Raw genomic sequence first — 27,169 nt, 5'->3', positions numbered from 1 at the left:
GCAGAAAGATCCAGAACTTTAATTATTTTGTTACTTCATATTCCTACTAATACTCCTTTTTTTGTTTTTTGTTTTAATTAAGAGTAGGAACTGGCCCTCAATCCCTTAGAACAAGACAGGCTTGGAATTAATCGTCAAATATGGTAAAAACACCCGACAGGTAGAATGTGACCAAGCCTTCTGTCTGTGCCTGTCTTCTAGCAGCCGGGGTTATCGATCCCACGATTGATCAACCCTACTTCCAGAATGTCAGAGATCCCGAGTCGAGCCCAAAGGGGACCGGCGGCACTTATTTCTCTAGGGGCTGCCTTTAGGCCTCCAGAACGGATCGATGATGGACTGGGGAGAGGTTTCTCAAAGCAATTTCCTCCTACAGGCTGGATGAGAGAGAAGCACAAGGAACTGTCACAGATTTGGGAAATGCATCTGTTATACCTGTCATCTCAGCTGAAAGGGTATCTTAACTCTGATTTTTCTGTCATTGCCAGAAAACTCTTGCAAATGGAGAAGAACGCCTCCCCCTCCGCACGTCTCAAAAACCCTCCCTTCTCAAACACACACCGCTTCTGGTCAGTCAGTGGGGAATATTCTGTTTCCTGATTATTTCTTGGAGAGGGGAACCACTGGCCCCATGCATTGAGATGGTTGCCAGCCTCCAGGTGGGGCCTGGAGATCTCCCGCTTTTACAACTGATCTCCAGCCGACAGAGATCAGCTCCCCTGGAGAAAATGGCTGTTTTGGTGGACTCTGTGGCCTTGTACCATGCTGAGGCCCCTCCCATCCACAAACCCCACCCTCTCCTGGATCTACCCCCAAAATCTCCAGCTCAGCCCTGGCAACCCTATGAGTTGAACACATAAAAGAAGAAGAAAAAGAAGAAGAAATTGGATTTATACCCCGCCCTTCACTTGGAGTCTCAGAGTGGCTGACAAACTCCTTTCCCTTCCTCTCCCCACAACAGACACCCTGTAAGGTGAGCGGGGCTGAGAGAACTCTGACACAAACTGCTCTTTTTCAAGGACAGCTCTTATCAGAACTACGGCTTGCCCAAGGTCATCCAGCCAGGTGCAAGTGGACGAGTGGGGAATCAAACCCGGTTATCCCAGATTAGATCCCGCACACTTAACCACTACACCAAACTGGCACTACATACAACTGCCTTATACTGAATCAGACCATCGGTCCATCAAAGTCAGTATCGTCTACTCAGACTGGCAGCAGCTCTCCATTGTCTCAGGCTAAGGTCTTTTGCCTCACCTCCTACCTGGTCCTTTTAACTGGATGTGCCGGGGACTGAACCCGGGACCTTCTGCATGCCAAGCAGAATCTCTACCATTGAGCCACAGCCCCTCTCCATGGCTCTCCAGGGTCTCAGGCAGAGGTCTTTCCCAACACCTACTGCCTGCTCTTTTTCACTGGAGATGCCGGGGGCTGAACCCGGGACCTTCTGCATGCCAAGCAGAATCTCTACCACTGAGCCACAGCCCCTCTCCATGGCTCTCCAGGGTCTCAGGCAGAGGTCTTTCCCAACACCTACTGCCTGCTCTTTTTCACTGGAGATGCCGGGGGCTGAACCCGGGACCTTCTGCATGCCAAGCAGAATCTCTACCACTGAGCCACAGCCCCTCTCCATGGCTCTCCAGGGTCTCAGGCAGAGGTCTTTCCCAACACCTACTGCCTGCTCTTTTTCACTGGAGATGCCGGGGGCTGAACCCGGGACCTTCTGCATGCCAAGCAGATGCTCAACCAACTGAGCCACAGCCCTTCCCTTCAAAATAAGAGCAAATGATTTTTTTTCAAAAACCCACGTGCCACCCTTAGCCTTGTTTCATAAGACGCCGTCCATCGGCCCAGCCACCTTTCCGATCTGCAAAGCCTGCTAAAAGCAATCTGCCCCCAAAGGAGCACCGTATCCCGCAAATGTAAATCTGTTCTGTATTTATGGCTGCATCTTTTTGCAGAACTTTGCCTGCCGCTTGAATGCAAAGCTGAGAATTGACGATACGTTTTCAAGCGGCAGCAGTCGTGAGCCACGTGTCTGTACATCTTAAGAACATAAGAACATAAGAGATGCCAATGTTGGATCAGGCCAAAGGCCCATCCAGTCCAACACTCTGTGTCACACAGTGGCCAAAAATACCAGGTGCCATCAGGAGGTCCACCAGTGGGGCCAGGACATTAGAAGCCCTCCCACTGTTGACCCCCTCAAGCACCAAGATAACAGAGCATCACTTGCCCCAGAGTCCCTATCTATACCTTGTGGCTAATAGCCACTGATGGACCTCTGTGTGTGTGATGGGAAAGACCTCTCCCTGAGACCCTGGAGATCCCATGATTTTTGAGCTTACTTAGGAGCCTTTGATGAGGAACTTTATCAAAAGCTTTCCCATGCTCCACTGTGCATGTTACTGGACGTGTAGCTGCAAGTCTGTTTTTCTAAAAAACTCGCACATCTTGTCCGTGTGCATGGTCGTTGATTCGTCAGTTCAGATCATTCAACACGGTCACGCGGGAGTCAATGTGCTTCATTCACCCAGCAATCCAGATCTAATAATAGAGATCTGGATCGCTGGGGTGAATTAAGCATCACAAGTCATCCCACCATGATAGGGATACCAGCCTCCAGGTGGGTCCTGGGGATCCCCCGGAATTACAGGTCATCTACATACTACAGAGATCTTTTCCCCTGGAGAAAATGGATGCTTTGGAGGGTGGACCCTGTGGCATTGTACCCCACTGAGGCTCTTGTCCTCCCCAGGCTCCACCCCCAAATTTCCAGAAGTTTCCTAGCCTGGATCTGGCAACCCTGTCCCCCAGCCCTCGCCAGTGCCTTAAGGGGACCTAGCAACCCTGCCCTTTGTGAATAAGTGTATAATAGACCCAACCATCCTTAACGCTGACGATTTAACCCCTACCACGTGGGTTTTCCAATTTAGTGTTTCTTTAAAAGTTACTCCTAGGTATTTAAATGAACTGCATTGATCAATTGGATTACCGAGAATACTCTAATGAGAAATTTTGGGCTTTCTTCTGAAAACCATTACTTTGGTCTTTGCATGATTAATGTTGAGAGCTTCTTCACTGAAGTATTGCCCTAGTTGGTTCTCAAACCTATTTTGGTCAGTGAGATTAGGACCATATCATCAGCATATAGAAGAACTGAAATTTTCTGTTGTCCCAAAGAGGGTGGGAAAAACTGTGGGCCTGACAGAAACGCTGTTATGTTGTTTAGATACAAATTCAATAGGCTGGGGGCCAACACACATCCCTGCTTAACTCCTTTACTGATGGAGATACTCCTAGTTAGGGAACCAGAGGTTCCCACCCTTACTTGGACATAAGTGTCCCTATGAAGCTCTCAAAGTAGGAATAGTAGCTGCTTCTCAATGTTCAATTTGGCAAGCTTTGACCATAAACAGGATCTGTTGATGGAATCAAATACGGCAGACAAATCAACAAATGCAACATAAAGTGCCTTTGTTGGTCCATTTATACCAGCGTACGCTAATTGGTAAAGGGTTTGGCAATGGTCTGTGGTTCCGCACCCTTTTCGACATCCTGCCTGTACAGGGTGGATAATTTGTTCCTCCGACCTGGCAACCCTATGACATCATCCTATGATTTCCCGCGTTTTCTAATCCATTGGCAAGCATGCTGTTTCCGACATGCTGCATCCTAAGTTACAGAATGGGACAGTCACCACTCCCGTATCCTACAGCTGACTTAGAAAAAGAGAGGGCGAACTCTCAAATCCATGCTCAGGAAACTAATAATCAAATCAACAGGCCACATAGACAACTGCACCATTCAAAGGGGACACGTGTGCTGGTAAGCGTGTCATTCACTAGGGTTGCCAGGTCCCCCTGGTCGCTGGCAGTGGGGGTGGGGGGTTAGGGTTGCCAGCTCCAGTTGGGAAATTCCTGGAAATTTGGGGGTGGGGCCTGGGGAGGACAGGGAGGACAGAGGCCACCCTCCAAAGCATCCATTTTCTCCAGGGGAACGGATCTCTGTAGTCTGGAGGTGAGCTGGGTCAGGCTGGGATCCCTATCATTCACAGATTGATTTCCAAATGTGAATACTGGCCCCCAATGCATTGGTTTCCAGACTTTCCTGATGGTTTTTATGAAACATGAGATATTAAGAAAGAGTAAGTTTGTTTGGATCTTAGACCATCCATTTTCTCCGGGGAAACTGGTCTCTGTAACCTGAGCTATGATTCTCTGCACTACCAGTAAACACCCAAAGGTTGATAAAAACAACAACACGCACACACACAAAAGCAATCAAGGGTGGTGATCACAGGCCCGTCCTGCACTCTCCTTTTAACCCGTATTCACTCCAGTGTCCTCCAAGCAATTCTGCAGTAAAATTGAATTTAACCTTTTTAATCCAGGTTTTTTCCCCCCATTCTGCACTAAAATCGAGTTCAGCCTTCTTTTGATTCTGGGGTTTCCCCCGATTCTGCATTACATCACTTCCCTTCAATGGTCAGCCCCGGGTTATATGGATGCTGTTTTGCCCTGGACTTAAATTGCTTCGACTCGAACACTGAGAAAATCCGGAGTGGCAGGCAAATGCGGAAAGGACCCCAGACACTAAATAATCCACTTTCCAACTGGATCTTGCCAGTACAGGTGAAACCCAGTCGGAAAGTGCATTGAAAGTGCATTGAAAGTGGATTATTTAGTGTCTGTGATCGCAGCCAAGGTGACTGTACTGGAAAAAGGTATCAAGTCTCTTTTTGTGCACTGTTTTACCGACACACATTCATACATCAGTTAAACAACCCGCAAAAAGGATCGTCATTCTCTCGTGCATATGATTATATCCAGGGCTTTTTTGTAGAAAAAGCCCAGCAGGAACTCATTAGCATAATAGGCCATACCCAACAGCAGGAACTCATTAGCATATTAGGCCACACACATGACAGCACATCTCATTAGCATATTAGGCCACACCCCCGTGTTACCAGAAGTGTGGTCATCCAGCCACACCCACCTTTTGCTTCTTATTCAGTTTACCTTGTTTGCTGTCAAAACCCAGGGCTTTCTTTGTTGTAAGAACTCCTTTGCATGTTAGGCCACACACCCCTAATGTAGCCAATCATAATGAGTTCCTGCTGTTGGGTGTGGCCTATTATGCTAATGAGTTCCTGCTGGGCGTGGCCAACTTGGAAGCCAGCCGGAACTCCATTCCTGTGCGTTCCTGCCCCCAAATAGCCCTGATTATATCAAAATTGCTGCTGCAGCTTTTATATTGGAACCTCGGCGGGAAGGAGATGTAAAGCAACAGAAGGAACCAAAGGGTGTACAAGCTTTTCAGAATTTCAGAAATCCTTCTAGTTAAACTGAAATTAACGGGGAGTGGAATACAGCAAACCTCTGCAGTCACGCGGGAATGGGACTGGGAGAATGTAGCCAACCGTAGCCAAAACAAAACGACGACTTCTGACTTCTCTCTCTTTGATTAAACATTTATTGTGAGAGGGTCCATCCCTCATTTATACAAGGTTTAAAAAAAAAAACCCCAAAAAACAAAACGCCATTATAACTAGAAGAGACTTTTGGAATGGCATTTACAAAATCAATATTAACCTGTTATCCATGAAGACACTTTGATTGTACAATCAGGGTGGATTAAGGGTATATGGCCCCTGCTTCTTTCCCCCTGAAAGGGAGAATAATTCCAAAGAAGGTACTGCATGGTTTTCTGTTTGCACTGACCTTATTCTAAATATTCTCACATATTGTAAACCGCATGAGAGATTATGCAGCTGCTTCGGGCTAATGTGGAAAAATCAAAGGCCCGTCTGTGAAAACGCTCACAGAATAGGCATGAAAGGAGTAAAAATAAATAAATTATCCAACCCTTTATAACCTCTGCGAGTGTGTGTGCGTGTGTGAAACAGTTTTTTTTTAAAAAAGCAGTTGGACAATTATTCCAACTGATGGTTGAAAGAGCTGTCAAGTCACAGGTGACTTCTGGTGACCCCGTAGGGTTTTCAAGGCGAGAGATGAACAGAGGTTGTTTCCCTTTGCCTGCCTCTGCATAGCAACCCTGGACTTCCTTGGTGGTCTCCCATCCAAGTTGTAAACAGGTCTGACCCTGCGTTGCTTCTGAGATCCGGTGAGATCGGGCTAGCTTGGGAGTCTTGTGAGCAAAAATTCTACTTTGTGAGCTACTGGCATTAAAGCTGTGAGCGAGCGATTTGGCTGCTGTATAAATGAGTTTGCTCTGGAGCCACCCTTCCTGAGCTAAGACAAAAATGTGTGAGCCAGAGGCTAAAAAACTGTGAGCTAGCTCACACTAACTCAGCTCAGAGGGAACACTGGAGGATACACTTCGGGAACTGTGAAACCTCATAGACTTTCGGCACACTCCTCTCCCAAACTGCAGCCAGTTACGTCGGCAATAGACTGCAAACTATCTTTACAGAGAACACAGGTTGGGTCTCAGGCAATGCTCCCTCTAAGCTGTGGAGTCTTGTGAGCAAAAAATTCTACTCTGTGAGCGACTGGCATTCAGGTGGTGAGCGGGCAATTTGGCCGCGGCGTAAATTAGTTTGCTCCGGAGCCATCCGTCCTGAGCTAAGACAAAAATGAGCGAGCCGGTGGCTAAAAAACTGTGAGCTAGCTCACACTGAACTCAGCTTAGAGGGAACACTGGTCTAAGGTAACTGGCATGTTCAGTTCAGTCTATTTTGATCCAAATAAGCTCGATAATTGACGTGAGTTGCAGGCTTTCCCCATTCCCACATATAAGGCCCCTAATTCAGATCTGGATGGCGGTGTAAACGGAGAAGGGGTTTTAGCCTTCTCCCTGCCCCACGCCATTTTCCTGGCCAGGTTTCTCCAGTGGACCAAACAGAGCCTGTCTTGGACTGTTTCAGGTGGGGGAAAGTCACATGGGAAGGAAGCCAAAGGTCCTTCTCCATGTATGCCACAGTCCCGATCTGAATTGGGCACAACCTTGTACAGGAATTGAGTGACTCAGGCTGCGGTCACACGGAACATTAGCCACGCAAGAGATATGGAAGACAGGCGGATTTTCCGGGCGCAATCTCACCAGCACATCTGGCAAGCGTAGCGCTTCCATGGCACAACCGAGGCTTCGGGCCGAAAACACGCAGCAAAAAACTAGTACCTCAGAGGTACTAGTTTCCGGAAACTGCGGGGCAAGGGCGGGCGTCTGATCGCGTTTCCGGTGGCATCCGGCGCCCGCCCATGTCCCCTTGCGAAAAAGGGTCCCCCCCCCAAGTCTCCGTGGATGCACACACGCACCCAACGGAGCATGCGCATTCGTAGTGTACACAAAAAAGAAAACCAGTTCGCCGCGCCGCGCACTTCTTCGTTGCGCACAGACGTGTCCTGTGATCGGCACCTCTCCCTACCCACGGAACCTCCACGGTACCTCCACAGGAGGCCTGATCGCTTAACTGCGTGTTAGTTTGCCCCGGGGCAAACAGCCACACTTCCCCCTCGCAGTTTCCTGCCCGTGTGACCGGAGCCTCAGTAAAGCTCATCCCCTGCCACAAATTCTGTTAAAGGTGCTACTGGACTCTCGCTCTTTTCTACGATTCACATCGGACTGTGACACAGGACCGTGAACCTGACCCGCGTGCTCAGCAACATGTGAATCAGCCATTCGAGAAGTCTCTATCCTTCCATCGCTCTCCCTGATGACACTTCCCTACATATTCTAATATTTCTATCCTGCCACAATGCACAGCACGCCCTCAAGGCAGCTTTCGAGTATGTTATTAGTGGCAACAAAGCAACAATCAAAGCTCCTCTGAACCACGGTTAAAATCAAGCTAAACCAATTAGAACACATGTTTACATTTCCAATCGCACTAAGCTCCTTCAAATCAAAATCTAAGCCATTTAGGAGAATACTATTGTACAGCTACAGTAGCGACGGCGGAGGACAGGTCCAAACCAATCATCTACCTCATCCTCTGAAAGCTTGCTGAGACGAAAAAGAAAAGAAATGGCTTTTCTCAATTAAGAACATAAGGAGAACCCTGCTGGACAAGACCAGTGGTCCATCTAGCCCAGCATCTTGTCTCACAAAGTGGCCAGCCAGTTCCTCTGGAGGACCAACAACAGGGCATAGAGGCCAAGGCCTTCCCCTGAGAAGAACGTAAGAAGAGCCCTGCTGGGTCAGACCAATAGTCCATTCAGTCCAGCATCCTGTCTCACACAGTAGCCAACCAGTTCCTCTGGATGGCCAACAACAGGGTATAGAGACCGAGGCCTTCCCCTGAGAAGAACATATGCTTTGTATGTGGAAGGCCCCGGGGGGACTTGGCAAGCCTAGCCTAGGGAGGTCATGCGCTCCCCTTCACTGACAGCTTTCAAGAAGAGGCTGGACAAATATTTGTCAGAGATGCTCTAGGCTGGTCCCGCATTGGGCAGGGGGTTGGACTAGACGGTCTGTATGGCCCCTTCCAACTCTATTGATTCTATGATTCTTTCCTGATGCCTGCCAAGTGTTTTCAGAAAGTGGGCGCCCCAGGCCCGTAGCTAGGGCCTTTTTAGTGGGGGGGGGGGTCCCTGGGGAAAGTGGGGAGGCCCGGAACCATCGTTCTTACCTAGGGTTGCCAAGTCTAAATAATGCTGTACTGGGGGACTCCTGGGCTGTGGCTGGAGTGTGTGTGCGCGCTTTGTGCGCGCGCGCCGCACACATATCACCCGGGGCGCAGCCGGACGGAAGCGCAGCCACTGCGAAGGAAAGGGGCTGGGTTGGAGAAGGCTGCGGCCGCCACGGCAGGCAAGCGATGCTGCAGAAGCAGCAGGAGAAGCAGGAGCGCCCCCCCTCACCTCCTCCCCCTCCCCGCTCTTACCCAGCCGCCGTGCGCCTCCAGCCACTCGCGCTTCTCGCCCCCACTAAAAAGGTCCTAGCTACGGGCCTGCCGGTAGGGGAAGCACCTTGTTTCTTTACGCTCTACACGGAAAGCCGAGGAACTAACCTAGACTTGACTCTGAGGATTCTTACCGCACCATTACCAAATCAAGCCCCGTGCGCCCCCAAGACAATGTAACTCTGCCCACGCCCTCCATATTCTAGCCAATCGCCCGCGGCCAGACTCTCTCACATTGTCCCCATTTGCTCCACCCACCGGGAATAGTAGCGCATTCATCACAGAGCTCCGCCTTCCAACGCTCAGCACCACTTCCTAGCAGAGGCGCAGTGACAGGCGGCGGAGCTGTCGGCTGTGAGGGGTGGCGCATGCGTGGAGGGGACGTTCTCTTCCTCGACCCTCCTCCTCTCTTTGCCGTCCCTTCTGTCAGTTGGGTCATAACACCAGCAACTGCCGGAGAGCGGAGGGGCTGCAGGAGCCGGCTTGGCTGGGCTCTTCCTTTCCCTCCCGAGCTCCTCCATTAGGAGATTCCCCGTCGCTCTCCTCCAGCCAGGTTGCCAGTGAACATGACCAGCGCCACCGCCCGGCCCCAGTTCAGGCCGCCGTCGGCTTCCATCTGCGCCGCCACCCGGCTCAAGTGGGCGACCGCCCTGCTGGGCTCCAGTAAGGCCGCGGGGCTGCAAGCCGAGCGGAAGAACGTTTTCTCGCGGCATGTGGGCAGGCAGCTCGCTGGGCATGGCAGCTCTTTGGCAGCGGCGGCTGATTAATAGCTGGCTGGCTCACTCCAACCGGGCCTGGCGCTGCCTGAGAAGCTGCCCCCGCGCCTGCCCACATGTCCCGGCCAGCTTCACCGGCTCCTCCTCCCCGCCCGGGAAGCCTGGAGCACTCCGCGGCGATGGGGGGGGGAGCAGAGGATTGGGGGAGGGGCCCCGCAAACCCCGTGGGGGGGCGGGCCCCGTGGGCCCCACGCAAGCTACGGGCCTGGCCGGAGCCAGGTGGGTCTTTTTGCCCAGCAAAGATTCAGCTTGGCCATGCAAATTTTTAAAAAGGTTGCTTTGGCATCAGATGCCACCACAGCACAAGGAACATCATTGTGTGGCTGAGGGTAAACTGTGGCAACCATTTTGTGACTGGCTCCGCCTCCCGCAGCAGCCATTTTGAGGCAGCCAATTCCAGAGATGACCACAGGCTCAACATATCAGGGATCCTTGCTCTAAATACAATGCCACACTGGCTTTGCTCCATGCTCCCTATCATCTTAACCAGATGGCCAGCTGGAGCTTAGTACAGAGCCTCCTTGGGCGATTTCAAGTGATGGGAAATGTGTATCTTTTATCAAGATGGGGAGCCGTGTTAGTCTGCCTGTAGCAGTAGAAAAGAGCAAGAGTCCGGTAGCACCTTAAAGACTAGCAACACAGAGCCACAGATTCCATTTGAGACATGAGCTGTGCCTAGATTACTATGGAAATCAGGTTCCATTTTTCAGCCATATAACTGAGGAAGAATGCTTTGAGACGTCTGGCATACCTAGGAAGGACGTTTTCAGCTGCAGAAGTTCCTTTGTGCTATGTAGGGCTGCCAAGTGGGGGCGGGTGGCGGGTAAACCCCCGCTTCGGAGGCCCGATTCCCGCCCCCGCGGAATGGGGCCCCGGGGGGAACTCCGCCCCCCGAAGCGCAGCGTGGCTGCGTCACCAGAGGTGACGCAACCACGTCGATCACGTTGGGGGCGTGGCCCCGATCGTTGGAGGGAAAACTCTATGGTTTTCCCTCCGACGATCGGGGCCTTGCCCTCAACGTGATCGACGTCGCGCGTCACTTCCGGTGACGTGCTGGAGGCGCGCGCATGCTTTGCGCGTGCGCATGTCAACGGACAGCTCCCGGAGCTGGCAACCCTAGTGCTATGGGACATCTTTTGCCTTGTTTGTGGACTCTGAGGTCTTTTGGACACTAGTATACTGAAAGGATATAGAGGAGTCTCCTGTTGGATTCTTCTTCTGCCTATGATTTGTCCTACCGTCTCTTGTTAAATGTTTGTATTGCAACTTGTGCTTTCGAATTGTGACCACAAATTCTACTTTATCAATTGACTTACTATAATTATGTTGCAATAGACTGATGTCTACTGGTAACTTGTGAAGCGTGTGGATTTTTTGACGGTCTACCCTTGCGGTTTGTATTTCTGTACAACAACATTAGTGACTGGCAGGGTATGAGTTTTCACGAGTCCCTGCTCACTTCTTTCACTTCTGAAAGCTCATACCCCACCACAAGTTTTGTTAGTCTTTCAGGCGCATCTTTTATGATTCACTCAGCAGTATTTCACGAGCTCAGCCCGCACGCGTTCCAAGCTAGCCTGCCCATCTCAATTTGTATGTCTGTCTGGTACACGCACTACTCATTTTTCAACAGATGTAACACTCTGCCAGCTAGCCAACAGATGTGACACCCCCGATCCTAAGCCACAGAAATCGGCACGCTTTCTGAGCTCTCTGTACATAAGCCAATATGCGCCTTCTATCTGTTTGTGTGTGTGTTCAATCGAGAATTTGATCTCCGCTCTGCAGAGAGGAGGACCCAGAGTAATAACCATCATCTGGCCAATGCACCGCTCTGCTGCGCTTCATCAGTTCACGCTCCTCGTGCGGTTCCAATCTCGGGGCGAGTCAACAGAGGCAGCCGAATCCCATCATGTGCCACCGGCCCACGCTGGTCGGGGACTCTTTCGTGTCTGAAAACAGTTGCGCAGTCCAAGCCTCAGAAAAGCAAATGCATTTCCATGGGCGATTCTGCAGCTAGCATTTGCTCCGCATTTTCTCAGCTGGGAGGAAAAGGGGCCGCTCAAAACCACATTTGGATACCTCGGGACAGTGCCGTACTGATTGCAAAGTCAGCCCTGAATGGCCAGAACTCTATGCACGAGGTACCATAAAACCTGGTGATGATCAAAGAAAGCGAAAGTGGCATGCAGTGTAGAGGGTACCATAAAATTCTATGATCAAAGGGAGTGAAAGCAGCATGCAATGCAGAGGGGAATTTCTGTTCCAGTGTGGGCTTCGTAAAACAACGGAGGGAAAAACCAATGGAGAATCACCCAACGTTTCTGGCCTTCCTGTATCAGTTACTCTTGCAGGACTGACTGCACTGGCTGCTCATGGGGGAGGGGAATGGGAAAGTTCCATGATCTTTCTGTCTGCATATTGCTGGCCTCAGCCCGACCTCTGTGCCCATCTAGCAGACAGCTCAAAGCTCCGGGGTTCCAGTGCCTCACCCTGCACGGTCCTTCTCTTGTTGCTTTTACTTGCCCTGACCTGGGTAGTGTAGGCTAGATGGACCACTGAACTGATCCAGCATGGCTCTTCCTATGTTCTCATTTGAACCCGAGGCTCTAGGCTCGGTCTTTTAGGCATTACACCACACCAGTTTGTTCTGTTCTTTTGCTAACTATTTTGAAGGTGGTCAAACGTTAGCTAGACAAACCCTTATGGAGATTCTAGAAGGGGCTGTGGCTCAGTGGTAGAATATCTGCTTGGCATGCAGAAGGTCCCAGGTTCACTCATGAGCATCTCCAGTTAAAAGGATCAGGTGATGTGGAAGAATTCTACCAGAGATCCTGGAAAGCTGTTGCCAGTCAGAGGAGATGATACTGGTCTTGAGAGATCAATGGTCTGACTCTATAGAAGCCAGTTTCACATGAGTCTAGATCCCCAGAAGCTAGATCCCCAGAAGCTATTGTATATAGATATATATATCAGTTCTCATTTTGATTATGTTCAATGCAGGGCAGGGGAAGAAGAAGAAGAGAAGAAGAGACTGGATTTATACCCCATCGTTCAGTACCCGAAGGAGTCTCAGAGCGGCTTACAATCTCTTTTCCCTCGCCCTCCCCACAACAGACACCCCGTGAGGTAGGTGGGGCTGAGAGAGCTCTCTCGAGAACTGCTCATGAGAGAACAGCTCTGAGAGAACTTGTGACTGACCCAAGGACATGCTAGCAGCTGCATGCGGAGAAGTGGGGAATCAAACCGGGTTCTCCCAGATTAGAGTCCGCACTCCTCACCACTACACCAAACTGGCTCTCCCAGTTATCATCCCGGGAATATGGGATTATTACGCCATGGATAAAATATCCGAGGTAAATCTCTCATGTAAAAATCCTAACCTTCATTTGAAATGGTTCCCTTTTCTTGAATATATGTTTAATACGGAGTTCTCTAAATTCAAAGTATTTATGACGTTTTTCACCACCTGTAATCTATTTCGAAATTCATATAAACTTATGCAGTTACCTTGTTGAGTTCTGTTGTTGTGGACAATCATGAAAGTTTGTGTATTGTTTAAGTTGAAATAAAATAAAAATTAAAAATTAAAAAAAAATTAGAATGGCGGAATTGGGGGATAAATTAAAAAAATAAATAAAGATGTCCACATAAGTCTTGGTACTGACAGATACGATTTCAAGACAGTATATTAATTTCTTTAGAAGAAATTGTAATGAAATGCATAAACTGTGAATTCCTTTTACTGATTTAGTTACGTTGCAATTCAGCCTCATGGAGTTCTCTTTATAGAACCTTATTTCATCTCCCTTCATTTACTCTTTTGTGTCTTTGGAAGTTTTTTGTGATTAGTACAAAAAACAACAACAACATTTTCCACTGACATTTTCTGCATTGAGCCAGTTCGCCCGGCAAGGCGGGATATACATTGAAAGTAATAAATAAATAAATAATAACATTCTGGCCTGTAATTCTGCGATGAGGCCTAACCTTGCTGGCTTTTTCAAGATTGGATGGTATTTGTTTAAATGAGCTGTAGGTTTGGTGCAGCGTGAATTCGGAATTTCGGAGGATGCCTGAAGGGTACGGAATCCAACCTGCTCTGAATAGCAGCATTTGTTCAAAAAGCATACGCAAGTTTCCCGCCCTCAGGGCTGAAAGAGCGTGAATGACATCCCAAAAGCCAGAGGGGTGCTATTGAGTTGGGACTGCACTCTTCAGGGAAAACAGGATCGGTGCTGGGCTCAGCTTTTCACCCACCCACCCATGTTGCTAACTTAGTGGTAAGTTCTGAAATGTGGAAAGACTAACACTCAGGCACACGCCAATTGGGAACTGTTAATTTTATTTTTTTTTGTACATATGATGGTAAATGTGGACATTTACCAGTGAGTCTGAAGGTGGTACAAGACCCAGCAGAAAATATCAGAACATTTTGGGTCATTAACTTAAAAAAAAAAAGATGCACACCACTGTCACGGTAAGTCTCCTTTACCTGTAAATGAGGCTGACATTTACCAGCAAATGCTAAGAATTTCCCGCCCTAACATTTTCCACTGACCTTCATACAAACGGAAAACATACTGGTAAATGTGTGTGTTCGGTGTCAACATTCACCAGTTTGCTGTCACTTACTGTAAAAATATACTCAGGTGAGATAGCCCTGTTGGTCTGAGGCAACAGAACAAAGTTTGAGACACCTTGAAGTCCAACAAAGTTTAATTCTGGGTGCAAGCTTTTGTGTGCATGCCCACTTCTTCAGGTACATACTATCTAATGGTTACTGCTATCAGAAAATGCCCACGGATTTGTTGAAAGAAAGAGATGAGAAAGACTGAGGAAGGGTGCACGCACACGAAAGCGTGTACCCAGAATTATACTTTGTGGGTCTTCAAGGTGCCACTGGACTCAAAAACCCTTTCCGAGATGCGGAACGCTTCATAGTTCTTTGCTACCTGAGCAGACAGCTGCAGTCTCCTGCTTTCTCTGGCTGTCTGCATCATGCAGTCTCTCTCCTTCCTTTTCCCTACACTGAATGCGTACATCTAAGCAAAGATCTGCAGCATGGACCCTGCTGTGTGACCCTAGACGCCATCGACTGGTCAGCCGAACGGCTGCAAATCTGAAAATGTTTTGTTTGGTCTGAGTGCATCAACGTCAGTTCACGCTCTTGTGAGACCAAGACACTAAACTCATGAAGAGGTGGGGTTGTACAGATGGCAACAAGCTTGACGTTCAAAATAGGGTTGCCAAGTGCTTCTTCGTCGGGAGCAGGGGGCTCCCAGCCGGCGTCGGGTGTATGTGCACGTGTGCGACACCTGGAAGTGACGCAGGCACGCTGGGCACGCTGGGGGCGGGGCCACGGCCATACAAGGGAAATTTGTATGGCCGTGGCCCCGCCCCCAGCGTGCCCAGTGTGCCTGCGTCACTTCCAGGTGACGCGCGCGCCGGGGCGGAGTTCCCCCCGGGGCCCGATTCCACAGTGGTGGAAATCGGGCCTCCGAAGCGGGGGTTTACCTGCCCCCCGCCCCCACTTGGCAGCCCTAGTTCAAAAGCAGGGTTCCCCAGGGGCAGGGAACCATAGAGAAGACCCCTGTAGCTCTCTGAAGTGGGGAGGGGCTGTGGGTCAGGCGTAGACGGCCACAGGCAGGCGATTAGACAGACTCGTGGAGGATAGGCCTATCAGTGCCGACTGGCCACGATGACTGTGGGGAACCTCCACATTCAGAGGCAGTAAACCTCTAAAAACCAGTGCCAGGAGGCAACAGTGGGGAAGGCCTCGGCCTCTACGCCCCGTTGCTGGATCTCCAGAGGAACCGGTTGGCTGCTGTGTGAGACAGGATGCTAGACTAGATGGACCCCTGCTCTGATCCCGCAGGCCTCGTGTTCTTATGTTTGGGGAGCATCTGCTTGGCATGCAGGAGGTCCCAGGTTCAATCCTCGACAACTTCAGCTAAAAGGACCAGACAGACCTCTGCTTGAGACCCTGGAGAGCAACTGCCGGCTTGAGAAGGCAATACTGATTTGATGGGGCCGATAGTCCGATTCAGTATACGGCAGCTTCGTGTGATATTCATTCTGACAGGGGAAACTACACTGCTAGACTCGGGGAGCCATTAAAACTAATCCTTTCCTTCACGCCTGACCATCGGTGATCTGCGTGGCTGGTATCCCACGGATGGTGGCTGCGGGGATGCAATGCATCCGGCGGGACCCTGCACTCCTTCAATATACGGTCCCTTCCTCCACAACACCTCCCATCTGTCAGAGTAATGGGGATTTTGCTAGTTAATTTTTTTTAAAATAATAATTTAAACTTGGATTTTGTGTTAGGGAGTCGGTGGTTCCTGGCAGGTCTCGCTAACAGGGCAAAGAGACACATGCTGTCCCGGAGAGCCTTTTTTTGGAGATTAAAAACGAAAGGCGATAATTTCAGGCGCTGCGAAAAGTCGGCAGGGTCAGGCCGTCACGAGGCATGTTTTCGAGCATAACCTCTAGCAGCTGACGGGTGGCTTCGCCCCCCCCCCATCCCCTCGGCTGTGACATCCAGGTCCAATTAGCACTTAAAAAGAAGCGGAGTTGTGTAGAGACGGCTGGAACTCACCTCTGCTCAGCCCGTCCGGTCCCCGAAGGATACGGCACTCTTCTATTTGCCCGAACGGGGAAAACATCACCCTGATATCGTTCTCATTACACTTCTTCGAAACCATTCCTATGAACAATTTTCTGTCTTCCACGGCTAGGAGATAAAAAATAATGAATGAGGCAAGAGGGCAGCTCGTTTCTCTTTTCTCCCCCCCCCCCAGACTCCCCTCGGCTGTGATCAATGCTTCATTACCACATCAAACCGCCCCCCCCCCCGAGCCCCCCCGGTCTTGGCAGTATCATCATATGGTAAAGGAAGACAAGTCCTGTGGAAAACTCTTCACATGTACAATCCTTCCACTCTCTCCTCTGAATCGCCTGACTTTCGCTTGAAACCGCTTCATTTCTCTACTCCCCTCCCCCTGGTCCGGCCCGCCTACCACTGCTTGTTAAGTGGAGGAACCACAGATCGGAATTGCTGGACCCCACCTTCCCCAAATTTCGCTAAGTGAGAAGATTGGGGGGGGGGGGAGAAGAGACCAGATGTTGGCCAATGCGAGTGTGTGCAGATTCCAATTCAGCCAAATCCTTCCCATCCCATCTATGAATTTATGAAAGGGCACTCCGTCTTTGGAAGAACCCCCCTGCTGTGGCCTGCCTGGTGCCAAACTTCCCATCTTTTCAGCACTTTTGCACAGGCCTTTAAAGACCTCCCTGGTTATGCAGGGGTTTGATACGAGTAGCCAGGTGTTTTTCTTATCTTGCACTTTGGGTCAGATCTTTTTTGGGTCAGGTCTATTGTCCTTTGATGTTCTTATAGTTTCTTAAATTAATGTTTTATGCTTAATGCGTTTATATATTGTGTTTTATCGTTTTATATTTGCTGTAAACCATCCAGAGAGCTTCGGCTACAGGCAGCATAGAAATGAAATTAACAACAACAGCAACAGCAACAACAATAATGACAACAACAACAACATAAGAGAAGCCATGTTGGATCAGGCCAATGGCCCACCCAGTCCAACACTCTGTGTCACACAGTGGCCAAAACCCAGGTGCCATCAGGAAGAAGAAGAGTTGGTTTTTATACCCCGCTTTTCACTACCCAAAGGAGTCTCAGAGCGGCTTACAATCGCCTTCCTCTCCTCTCCCCACAACAGACACCCTGTGAGGTAGATGGGGCTGAGTGAGAGAACTATGACTGACCCAAGGTCACTCAGCCGGCTTCATGTGGAGGAGTGGGGAATTAAACCCAGTTCTCCGGATTAGAGTCCACAGCTCTTAATCACTACACTGAACTGGAGGTCCACCAGTGGTGCCAGAACTCCAGAAGCCCTCCCACGGTTGCCCCCCAAGCATCAAGAATACAGAGCATCACTGCCACAGACAGAAGAACATAAGAGAAGTCCACCCAGTTCAACACTCTGTGTCACACAGTGGCCAAAACCCAGGGGCCATCAGGAGGTCCACTACTGGGGCCAGAACGCCAGAAGCCCTCCTACTGATGCCCCCCCCAGCACCAAGAATTCAGAGCATCACTGCCCCAGACAGAGAGTTCCATCTACAAGAACATAAGAGAAGCCATGTTGGATCAGGCCAATGGCCCACCCAGTCCAACACTCTGTGTCACGCAGTGGCCAAAACCCAGGTGCCCTCAGGAGGTCCACCAGTGGGGCCAGAACTCCAGAAGCCCTCCCACTGTTGTACCCCCAGGCACCAAAATACAGAGCATCACTGCCCCAGACAGAGTACACTAAACATAGTCAGAAATGCACATGAAATGGAGGGGGAGGATAATTCGGGGGGAAAGGTGCAAGTTATGGGATGTACAGGATCCCCCTCCCCCACCAATATGTACCAGCTCTGATGAATGCAGCTCACAAGAATGGCAGCCGAAACAGGGGACGTCACTGCAGAATCTCCCGGCTTTATCTATAATAACACAGTAATTCCCACTCCAAGCAGACATGGCGAGTGAGCGTCCGCTTTCTCGGGCCGCACACTTCAATGACCGGCGTCACAAGATTACGTTGGGAAAAACCAAATCCCCTCCAGACTGGTAATGTTAGTTTGCAAACAATTCAAAAAGGGAGGGGGGGGGTCAAGTTATTGCCAGATGATTTCCTTTCTACAGAGGAACACACAAAAAGTAGGTCAAGGCAGCAGCTGTTTCCATCGGATGGAGCTTAAGTGAGCTCACGTTCCGAGGCTTTAAGGCTGCAGAGCACAGAAATTGCTAGCAACTGAAATTGGAATCTGTCGGCAACAGGTGGACTCTGCAAGCCAGTGGGAGGGGCCGTGGCTCAGCGGCAGAGCATCTGTTTTGCAAGCAGGACATCCCAGGTTCAATCCCGGGCATCTCTAGTTAAGGATCAGGGAGTAGAAGAAGAAGAGAGAAGAGATTGGGTTTATACCCCGCCCTTCACTACCCAAAGGAGCCTCAGAGCGGCTTACAAACTCCTTTCCCTTCCCCTCCCCACAACAGGCACCCTGTGAAGTAAGTGGGGCTGAGAGAGCTCTTGACAGAAACTGCTCTTTTTCAAGAGCAACTCTTATCAGAACTACGGCTTACCCAAGGTCATCCAGCAGGTGCAAGTGGAGGAGTGGGGAATGGAGCCCGGTTCTCCCAGATTAGAGTCCGCGCACTTAACCACTACACCAAACAGGTGTATAGCATCAAAATGGCATTAAAATGTCGGAAAAAAGTAATGAACGAAATAGCCAAGAAGCAAGGCAATATGAAACCCGCACAATAAATACGAACACATGGAATACATGAAGCTGCCTCATATGGAATCCTCCCCTTGGTCCATCACAGTCAGTATTGTCAACCCAGACAGGCAGCAGCTCTCCAGGGCTTCAGCTACAGGTCTATCACATCATCTTCTACCCAATCCTTTCAACCAGCGATGTCAGGGGATGAACCTGGGACCTTCTGCATGCAAAGCAGACGCTCTACCACTGAGCCACAAGCCCTGCCCTATGCATGGAAACGAAAAGAAATGGAAAATGCCATATTTGTCCAGGATCCTCTACAACGTACAGGGATTCCATAGCAGACACTGACTGGATCTTGTGCTTACTCTTGAGCTCTACGGTGCAGCCTCATTTGGAATACTGTGTACAGTTCTGGTCACCGTATCTCAAACGGGACACTGCAGAGCTGGAAAACGTACAGAGGAGGGCAACCAAGATGACGAGGGCATTGGAGCACCTTCCCCGTGAGGAAAGGCTGACCGCTGGAGTGGAAAGAGCTGACAAAGAGACATTTTTCTCCTTGCCCCCAAAATACTAGAACTCAAGGGCATCCAATGAAGCTGATGGGCGGCGGATTCAAGACAGACCAAAGGAGATACTTCTTTGCACAAGTGATTAAAATGTAGAATGCACTGCCAGAGGATGTCGTGATGACCATGGGCACAGATGGCTCTAAAAGGCAATTAGATTCATGAAGGGGAGGTCTATCGGTGGCTACTAGCCATGGTGACTACAGGGAACCTCCACATCCAGAGGCACTCGACCTCTGAATCCCAGTGCCAGGAGGCAACACCAGGCGAAGGCCGCAGCTTCCATGCCCTGTTTGTTGGATTTCTACAAGAACTGGTTGGCCACTGTGTAAGAAAGGCAGCTGGACCAGATGGACTATTAGTTTGATCCAGCATCCTTATGTCCTTAGGATGTTGGACTAGATGGACCCCTGGTCTGATCCAGCAGAGGTCTTCTTATGTTCTTAGGATGCTGGACTAGATGGACCACTGGCCTGATCCAACAGGGCTCTTCTTATGTTCTTAGGATGCTGGACTAGATGGACCTCTGGTCTGATCCAGCAGGGCTCTTCTTATGTTCTCAGGATGCTGGACTAGATGGACCTCTGGTCTGATCCAGCAGGGATCTTCTTATGTTCTCAGGATGTTGGACTAGATGGACTTATTGGTCTGATCCAGCAGGGCTCTTCTTATGTATGTTCTTAGGATGCTGGACTAGATGGACCACTGGTCTGGTACAGCAAGGAAAGTCAGTGTAGAGAGGATCCCTGAAGGTAGAAAGTTTGCAAACCGCCGATCCAGTCCTTCCCCCCCCCAATGATACATTGAACCCAGAGGGAAGGTGCAATTAAAATGACAGGGGACTGACGTCTGAGAAGAGATATTCAAGACCGGACTTAATGCAAGCTGGGGTCTTAAAAAGACTTACAAGAATGTCAAGTCATTATTCTCGTCTCTTGCTTTGGGGGAAAAGGAACTTATTATACAGCAGGTACGCTGATCCTTTCTTGGCTCTGGAAATGGCATGCAAATGCAATTCGCTGTTAATGAGCACTCTGTCAGAGTTTGTACGGAGAGCGTTACTCCAGAGGATCTGCTGTTCGGTTATTTATTTCTATTATTGTGCAAATTATTTTAGTAATGAAGGGTTCTTTTGTTTCCATTCCACCGGGGGACGGCAGGGAAGGAGAGAGGAGTTTTCCCCGAGTCCCCCACCGCCCTGCGGTGCATCCTGGAATATTAGCAAGCATTTGTTGTCAGGGGGGGGGGCAATACCCTCCAGTGCAGCATCGAAAAGCAGTATATTTTCCCTACAATTTTATTGGTATTACGGCTTTGATACTTTTAGTGCGTTTAGCAGAACTCCGCGACTGTAAAACTGTGTGAGGTAGAATGTAAATGTTTATACATCCCAAGAGTGTTGTTTGGAGTAATCCCCCCCCCCACTTCACGCATGTTTTTGCATAGTTAGCAAAGTTATGCTGCTTTTTTTTTTTTGTATAAGCTGGCATGGAGAAAAGACATGTTTCCCCCCAAAAGAGAATGGAAATAAATCTAACGAACAGCAACAGTGACAACAGCAACCTGACCAGGTGCTAATTTAGGGCTCAAGTCAAGGGCTGGTTCTGCATCTGGCTTTCGCTCCATATTTTCTCAACGCTGAGGAAAAGGTGCAGCTCAAAACCACATCCAAATGCCCCGGGGCAATGCTGTACCGACTGCAACGTCACCCCTGAACAGCCATAAATCTGTGCAGAAGGTACCATAAAACCCGATGATCAAAGAAAGTGAAAGCGGCATGCAGTGTAGAGGGTACCATAAAATCTGAGGATCAAAGAAAGTGAATGCAGCATGCAGTGTAGAGGGTACCATAAAATCAGATGATCAAAGAAACTGAAAGTGGCATGGAGTGTAGAGAGTACCATAAAATCCAAGGATCAAAGAAAGTGGAAGCGGCATGCAGTGTAGAGGGTACCATAAAATCTGAGAATCAAAGAAAGTGGAAGCGGCATGCAGTGTAGAGGGTACCATAAAATCCGAGGATCAAAGAAAGTGAATGTGGCATGCAGTGTAGAGAGTACCATAAAATCCGAGGATCAAAGAAAGTGGAAGCGGCATGCAGCGTAGAGGGTACCATAAAATCTGAGGATCAAAGAAATTGAAAGTGGCATGCAGTGTAGAGGGTACCATAAAATCCAAGGATCAAATAAATGAAAGCGGCATGCAGTGTAGAGGGTACCATAAAATCCGAGAATCAAAGAAAGTGGAAGCAGCATGTAGTGTAGAGGGTACCATAAAATATGAGGATCAAAGAAAGTGGAAGCGGCATGCAGTGTAGAGGGGAATTTCTGTTCCAACATGGGTTTGGTAAAACAACGGAGGGAAAAGCCAAATCAGAATTGCCCAAGGTTTACAAATGTCAAACTGTTATGAGTTCAAGACTGGCACAAAGGTTGGCATTAGGGTCTGGGTCTGGAGATACCTGGAGATTTGAGGATGGAGCGCGGGAGTGTGGCGTTTAGGGAGAGGAGAGACCAGTGTTCCCTCCAAGCTGAGTGAGTGTGAGCTAGCTCACAGTTTTTTAGCCTTTGGCTCACAGACTTTTGTCTTAGCTCAGGAAGGACGGCTCCAGAGCAAACTAATTTACAAAGCAGCCAAATCGCTCGCTCACAACTTTAATGCGCGTAGCTCACAAAGTAGAATTTTTGCTCACAGGACTCCACAGCTTTAGAGGGAGCATTGGGAGGGACCTCGGTAGGGTAGAATGCCCCGCAGTCCACCTTCCAAACCAGGCATTTTCCTCCGGAAGACATTGAATAAATGTGGACAGATCGAGATGGGTCGCCGTGTTAGTCTGTCCGTAGCCGTAGAAAAGAGCGAGAGTCCAGGAGCACCTTAAAGACTCACAAAAATCTGTGGCAGGGGAGGAGCTTTCGTGAGTCACTGCCCACTTCTTCAGGAATCTGCCACAAATTTTATTAGTCTTGCCTCGGACTATTAAAAAGAACCCAATGAACAGAAATGGAAGCAATAAGCTAATCAACTGGAAACTGTTCCGTGGTAACGTGGGGTTGGAGGGGCGGGGAAATCTGACACGGCGGAATCAGTTCTGGAAAAGCGGGTCGGATTCCCCACTCGTCCACATGATGCCTGCTGGGTGACCTTGGGCCAGTCATGGTTCCCTCAGAACTCGCTCAACCCCACCTACCTCACAGGATGCCTGTTGTGGGGAGGGGAAGGGGACGTGACTGTAAGCAGTTCTGAAACGCCTTAGGGTAGAGACAAGTGGGGTATAAAAAACAACTTTTCTTCTTCCACATGAAGCCTGCTGGGTGACCTTGGGCCAGTCATGGTTCCCTCAGAACTCGCTCAACCCCACCTACCTCACAGGATGCCTGTTGTGGGGAGAGGAAAGGAAGGCAATTGCAAGCCACTTTGAGACTCCTTAAGGTAAAGAAAAGTGGGGTAACCCCCCATTCTTCTTCTTCATGGCATGGAGCTGTAGTAGAACCACCCTGGTTCAGTTTATCATAGTATGTCATTATTTACTTATATATATTACTTCCTCCCTCCCTCCCCATGGAAACCTAAAGCACCTTACAGCTTCCTTCTCCTCTTTTTCGCTTTATCTTCACAAATTAGGTTAATTAGGTTCAGCTTCCATAACAAAGTACAGATTTGATCCTGGGTCTTCTGGATTTTAGACTGGCCCACTAACCGCTACACCACACTGGTTTTGCTCCATGCCCTGCTATAAACGTAGCTAGATGGGAAGAAGAAGAAGAGGAGGAAGAGGAGAAGGAGGAGGAGGGCGAGATTGGATTTATACCTCGCCCTTCACTACCCAAAGGAGTCTCAGAGCGGCTTACAAACTCCTTTCCCTTCCCCTCCCCACCACAGACACCCTGTGAGGTAAAAGAAGAAGAAGAGATTGGATTTATACCCCGCCCTTCACTACCCAAAGGAGTCTCAGAGCAGCTTACAATCTCCTTTCCCTTCCCCTCCCCACCACAGACACCCTGTGAGGTAAAAGAAGAAGGAGAGGAGATTGGATTTATACCCCCGCCCTTCACTACCCAAGGGAGTCTCAGAGTGGCTTTCTCCTTTCCCTTCCCCTCCCCACCACAGACACCCTGTGAGGTAAAAGAAGAAGGAGAGGAGATTGGATTTATACCCCCGCCCTTCACTACCCAAGGGAGTCTCAGAGTGGCTTACGAACTCCTTTCCCTTCCCCTCCCCACAACAGACACCCTGTGAGGTGGGGGGGGCTGAGAGAGCTCTTGACAGAAACTGCTCTTTTTCAAGAACAGCTCTGACAGAACTATGGCTTGCCCAAGGTCATCCAGCAGGTGCAAGTGGAGGAGTGGGGAATCAAACCCGGTTCTTCCAGATTAGAGTCCGCACACTTAACCACTACACCAAACTGGCTCTCAGATGGAACTTATTGTAAAGCCCTTAGCAGTGATCTTTCAGCTCAACCCCCCCCCCCCCAATTTGCGATGCATTGAATAACTTGCCCACAACTGGCTTATGACAAGTAATGGTAAAAGTGTGGGTGTGCGGGGAGGGCCATAACATCAGAGTGGTCCTTCCTTCTCTCTCTGCATATTTTCAGTACCGCTCACAAAGAATGACCAGGAGTTGCTAAGAAGCCATTGAATTAGCTTTACTCCATGCCCTCCCCTGTCCCCGGGGGGGGGGGGAACACAACAAAACTCTGGTTTTGGTTTTAATTTTCCAAACTGCTGCAAATGACGGATTCCCCACTGGCCGGCTCAAGTTTCACTGGTAAACTGATGAATGCGGCAAATTATCTAAAACGATTTCACAGGTTTTCAGCTGGAGGCGGATTTTATAGCAAATTAAACATCCAGCGCATGTATGCTGTATATCTTTCACCAAAAAGAAAGAAAAGGGGGCTGTTTTCAAGAGAACTGGCTCGGAGGAAAGAAACAAAACTCGGTTCCCGACATGCTGTGTGTTATGTGCTCTTGAGAGTCCCTTGGACTGCAAGGAGATCAACCCAGCCAATCCTGAAAGAAATAAACCCTGACTGTTCCCTGGAAGGCCAGATACTGAAGCTGAAGCTCAAATACTTTGGCCACCAAATGAGAAGGGAGCACTCACTGGAGAAGAAGACCCTGATGCTGGGAAAGAAGAATAAGAAGAGAAGAGATTGGATTTATACCCCGCCCTTCACTACCCAAGGGAGTCTCAGAGTGGCTTACAAACTCCTTTGCACCTGCTGATGTGACCTTGAGTCAGTCACAAGCTCTGGCACCGCTGTCCTTGTGTCAGAGCTCTCTCAGCCCCCCCCCACCTCACAGGGTGTCTGTTGTGGGGAGGGGGAGGGAAAGGAGTTTGTAAGCCGCTCTGAGACTCCTTCGGGTAGTGAAGGGCGGGGTATAAATCCAATCTCTTCTTCTTCTTCTTCTTCTTCCCCTCCCCACAGCAGGCACCCTGTGAGGTAGGTGGGGCCGAGAGAGCTCTGACAGAAACTGCTCTTTTTTCAAGAACAGCTCTGACAACTATGGCTTGCCCAAGGTCATCCAGCCAGGTGCAAGTGGAGGAGTGGGGAATCAAACCCGGTTCTCCCAGATTGGAGTCCACGCACTTAACCACGACACCAAACTGGCTCTCCAAAGACTGAAGGTCAAAGAAGAAGACGGCAAAGGATGAGGTGGTTAGACAGTGTCACCGATGCAACGAAGATGAAGTAGAGCAAACTCCGGAGGATGACAGAAGACAGGAGGGTCTGGCGTGATGAGGTCCACGGGGGTCGCAAAGAGTCGGACTCGACTGTGTGACTGATCAACAACATGTGCTGTCGAGTCGCTTTGGACTTACATGGTGACTCGGAATGACTGGCCTCTAAAACATTCTGTCATTAATGGCCCTGCTCGGATCCTGCAAATTGAAGGCCGTGGCTTCCTTTATTGGGTCAATCCATCTCATGTTGGGTCTTTCTCTTTTCCCACTGCCTTCAACTTTTCCTAAGGTTGTTGGTTTTTGTTTTTTTTAATATAACAGTTCCTTTTGGGGGCTGAAGGTGGTCGTCAAGAAGACAACTTGCACCTGTTCTCAGAAAAATAAACTCAGTTCTGATTAACTTGGCCTCACAAAGAGGATTCCTGCAGGGCCAGATTGTGTTTCATATACCGGCCAGCCAGATGTTTCCAGGATGCCCAAAAGGAGGACATTGACGAGAAGAAACCTTTTTTCCCCTTTTCCTTTTCTTTCTTTCTTTTTTAATCATCTTTATTAATTATAAATTAATGTATAATACAGCGTAATACAGTGCATCCATCTGCATGAATGTCATCTAAATGGAAAAAGTTGAAACCTACAAGGTTAACCACTTCAGATAAAGAGGGTTAGGGGGGAGAATATCTAGAATCTGTAAGTAGGAGACTACAGGGAACCAAGTTGACACAAATGTGGAGTGGTGACATAATAATAATTTTTAAAAAATCCTTCAGAATTTGACAATGCGGGAACTATCAATGGCTGAGTTCAGACTGGCCGTTTGAAGCGCGAGGGAGTCGTGGCAAAAAAGACCCGGGACAACTTGTTCCGAGTATTCCCGGTCACACTGCACCGACTGATGCGGGAGCACACCGGGGAGGAGGTGCAAGGGAGTGTCCGCACTGTTGGCCCGCCCCTGGTGGAGGCACGGCTGTAAGGCGTGTCTTTCTTTTTGGTAATCCGGAGATATGTGCTTATGCGCATATGCGCATCAGCAATTGCGGCTTTCGGCGTTCACACTTTTGGGAAGCGGGATGAACGCGCTCTCCAGGGTTTGCTACCACTTTCACCGGGTACTTTTTAAACTCGGGAGGGAAGCGTTATAAGACAGGCTGAGTATGGCTGGGGAACGCCGGACAGCTGTGCCTGTGTGAACGGCCCCTTTAATCTGTTTGAGAAACGCTTCTGAAACTGCCAGTCTAAACTCAGCCAATGGGTCTCCATCACATTCCATCCTTGAGAATATCCTCTTTATACAATCATCTCTCTCCCTCTCTCTCCCCCCCATGCATATTTTCAGTATGCTTCTTAGAATCCTAGAGTCACAGAGTGGGAAGGGGCCATAGAGGCCATCTAGCCCAACCCCCTGCTCAGTGCAGGATCAGCCTAGAGCATCCCTGACAAGTGTTTGTCCAGCCGCTGCTTGAAGACGGCCAGGGAGGGGGAGGCTCACCACCTCCCCAGGCAGCTGATTCCACTGCTGCCCAGCTCTGACTGTAAAAAAAGTTTTTTCTTAATATCTAGCTGGTACCTTCTCGTCCATAATTTAAACCCACTCTTGCGAGTCCTCTCCTCTGCTGCCGACAGGAACAGCTCCCTGCCCTCCTCTAAGTGTTGTTGTTCAGTCGCACAGTCAAGTCTGACTCTTCGCGACCCCGCCAGGCCCTCCTGTCTTCTGCCGTCCTCTGAAGTTGGCTCAATTTCATGTTCGTTGCATCGATGACACTGTCTAACCATCTCATCCTTTGCCGTCCCCGTCTTCTTTGACCTTCAGTCTTTCCCAGCATCAGGGTCTTCTCCAGTGAGTGCTCCCTTCTCATTTGGTGGCCAAAGTATTTGAGCTTCAGTTTCATTATCTGGCCTTCCAGGGAACAGTCAGGGTTGATTTCTTTTAGGATTGACTGATTTGATCTTCTTGCAGTCCAAGGGTCTCT

The 27,169-nt window shown here is 49.4% G+C and overlaps 1 protein-coding gene across 4 annotated transcripts in view; it reads right to left on the bottom strand.

Annotated features, from left to right (window-relative positions):
- The window catches only part of CELF2 (CUGBP, Elav-like family member 2), a 468,221-nt gene that overhangs the window by 98,355 nt on the left and 342,697 nt on the right, over window positions 1–27,169 (bottom strand). For all 4 annotated transcript variants that reach the window (XM_015417989.1, XM_015417991.1, XM_015417990.1 and 1 more), the window contains exon 5: window positions 16,244–16,378. In XM_015417989.1, the coding sequence (XP_015273475.1) occupies window positions 16,244–16,378 (135 nt within the window). The remainder of the gene's footprint in view (window positions 1–16,243; window positions 16,379–27,169) is intronic.

This window comes from Gekko japonicus, unplaced genomic scaffold (genome assembly GCF_001447785.1).
Source record: "Gekko japonicus isolate JY-2015 unplaced genomic scaffold, Gekko_japonicus_V1.1 scaffold1132, whole genome shotgun sequence".
Classification (NCBI taxonomy): domain Eukaryota; kingdom Metazoa; phylum Chordata; class Lepidosauria; order Squamata; family Gekkonidae; genus Gekko; species Gekko japonicus.
Note: the sequence above shows the minus strand (reverse complement) of the source record. Positions and strands in the feature narration are given on the sequence as shown.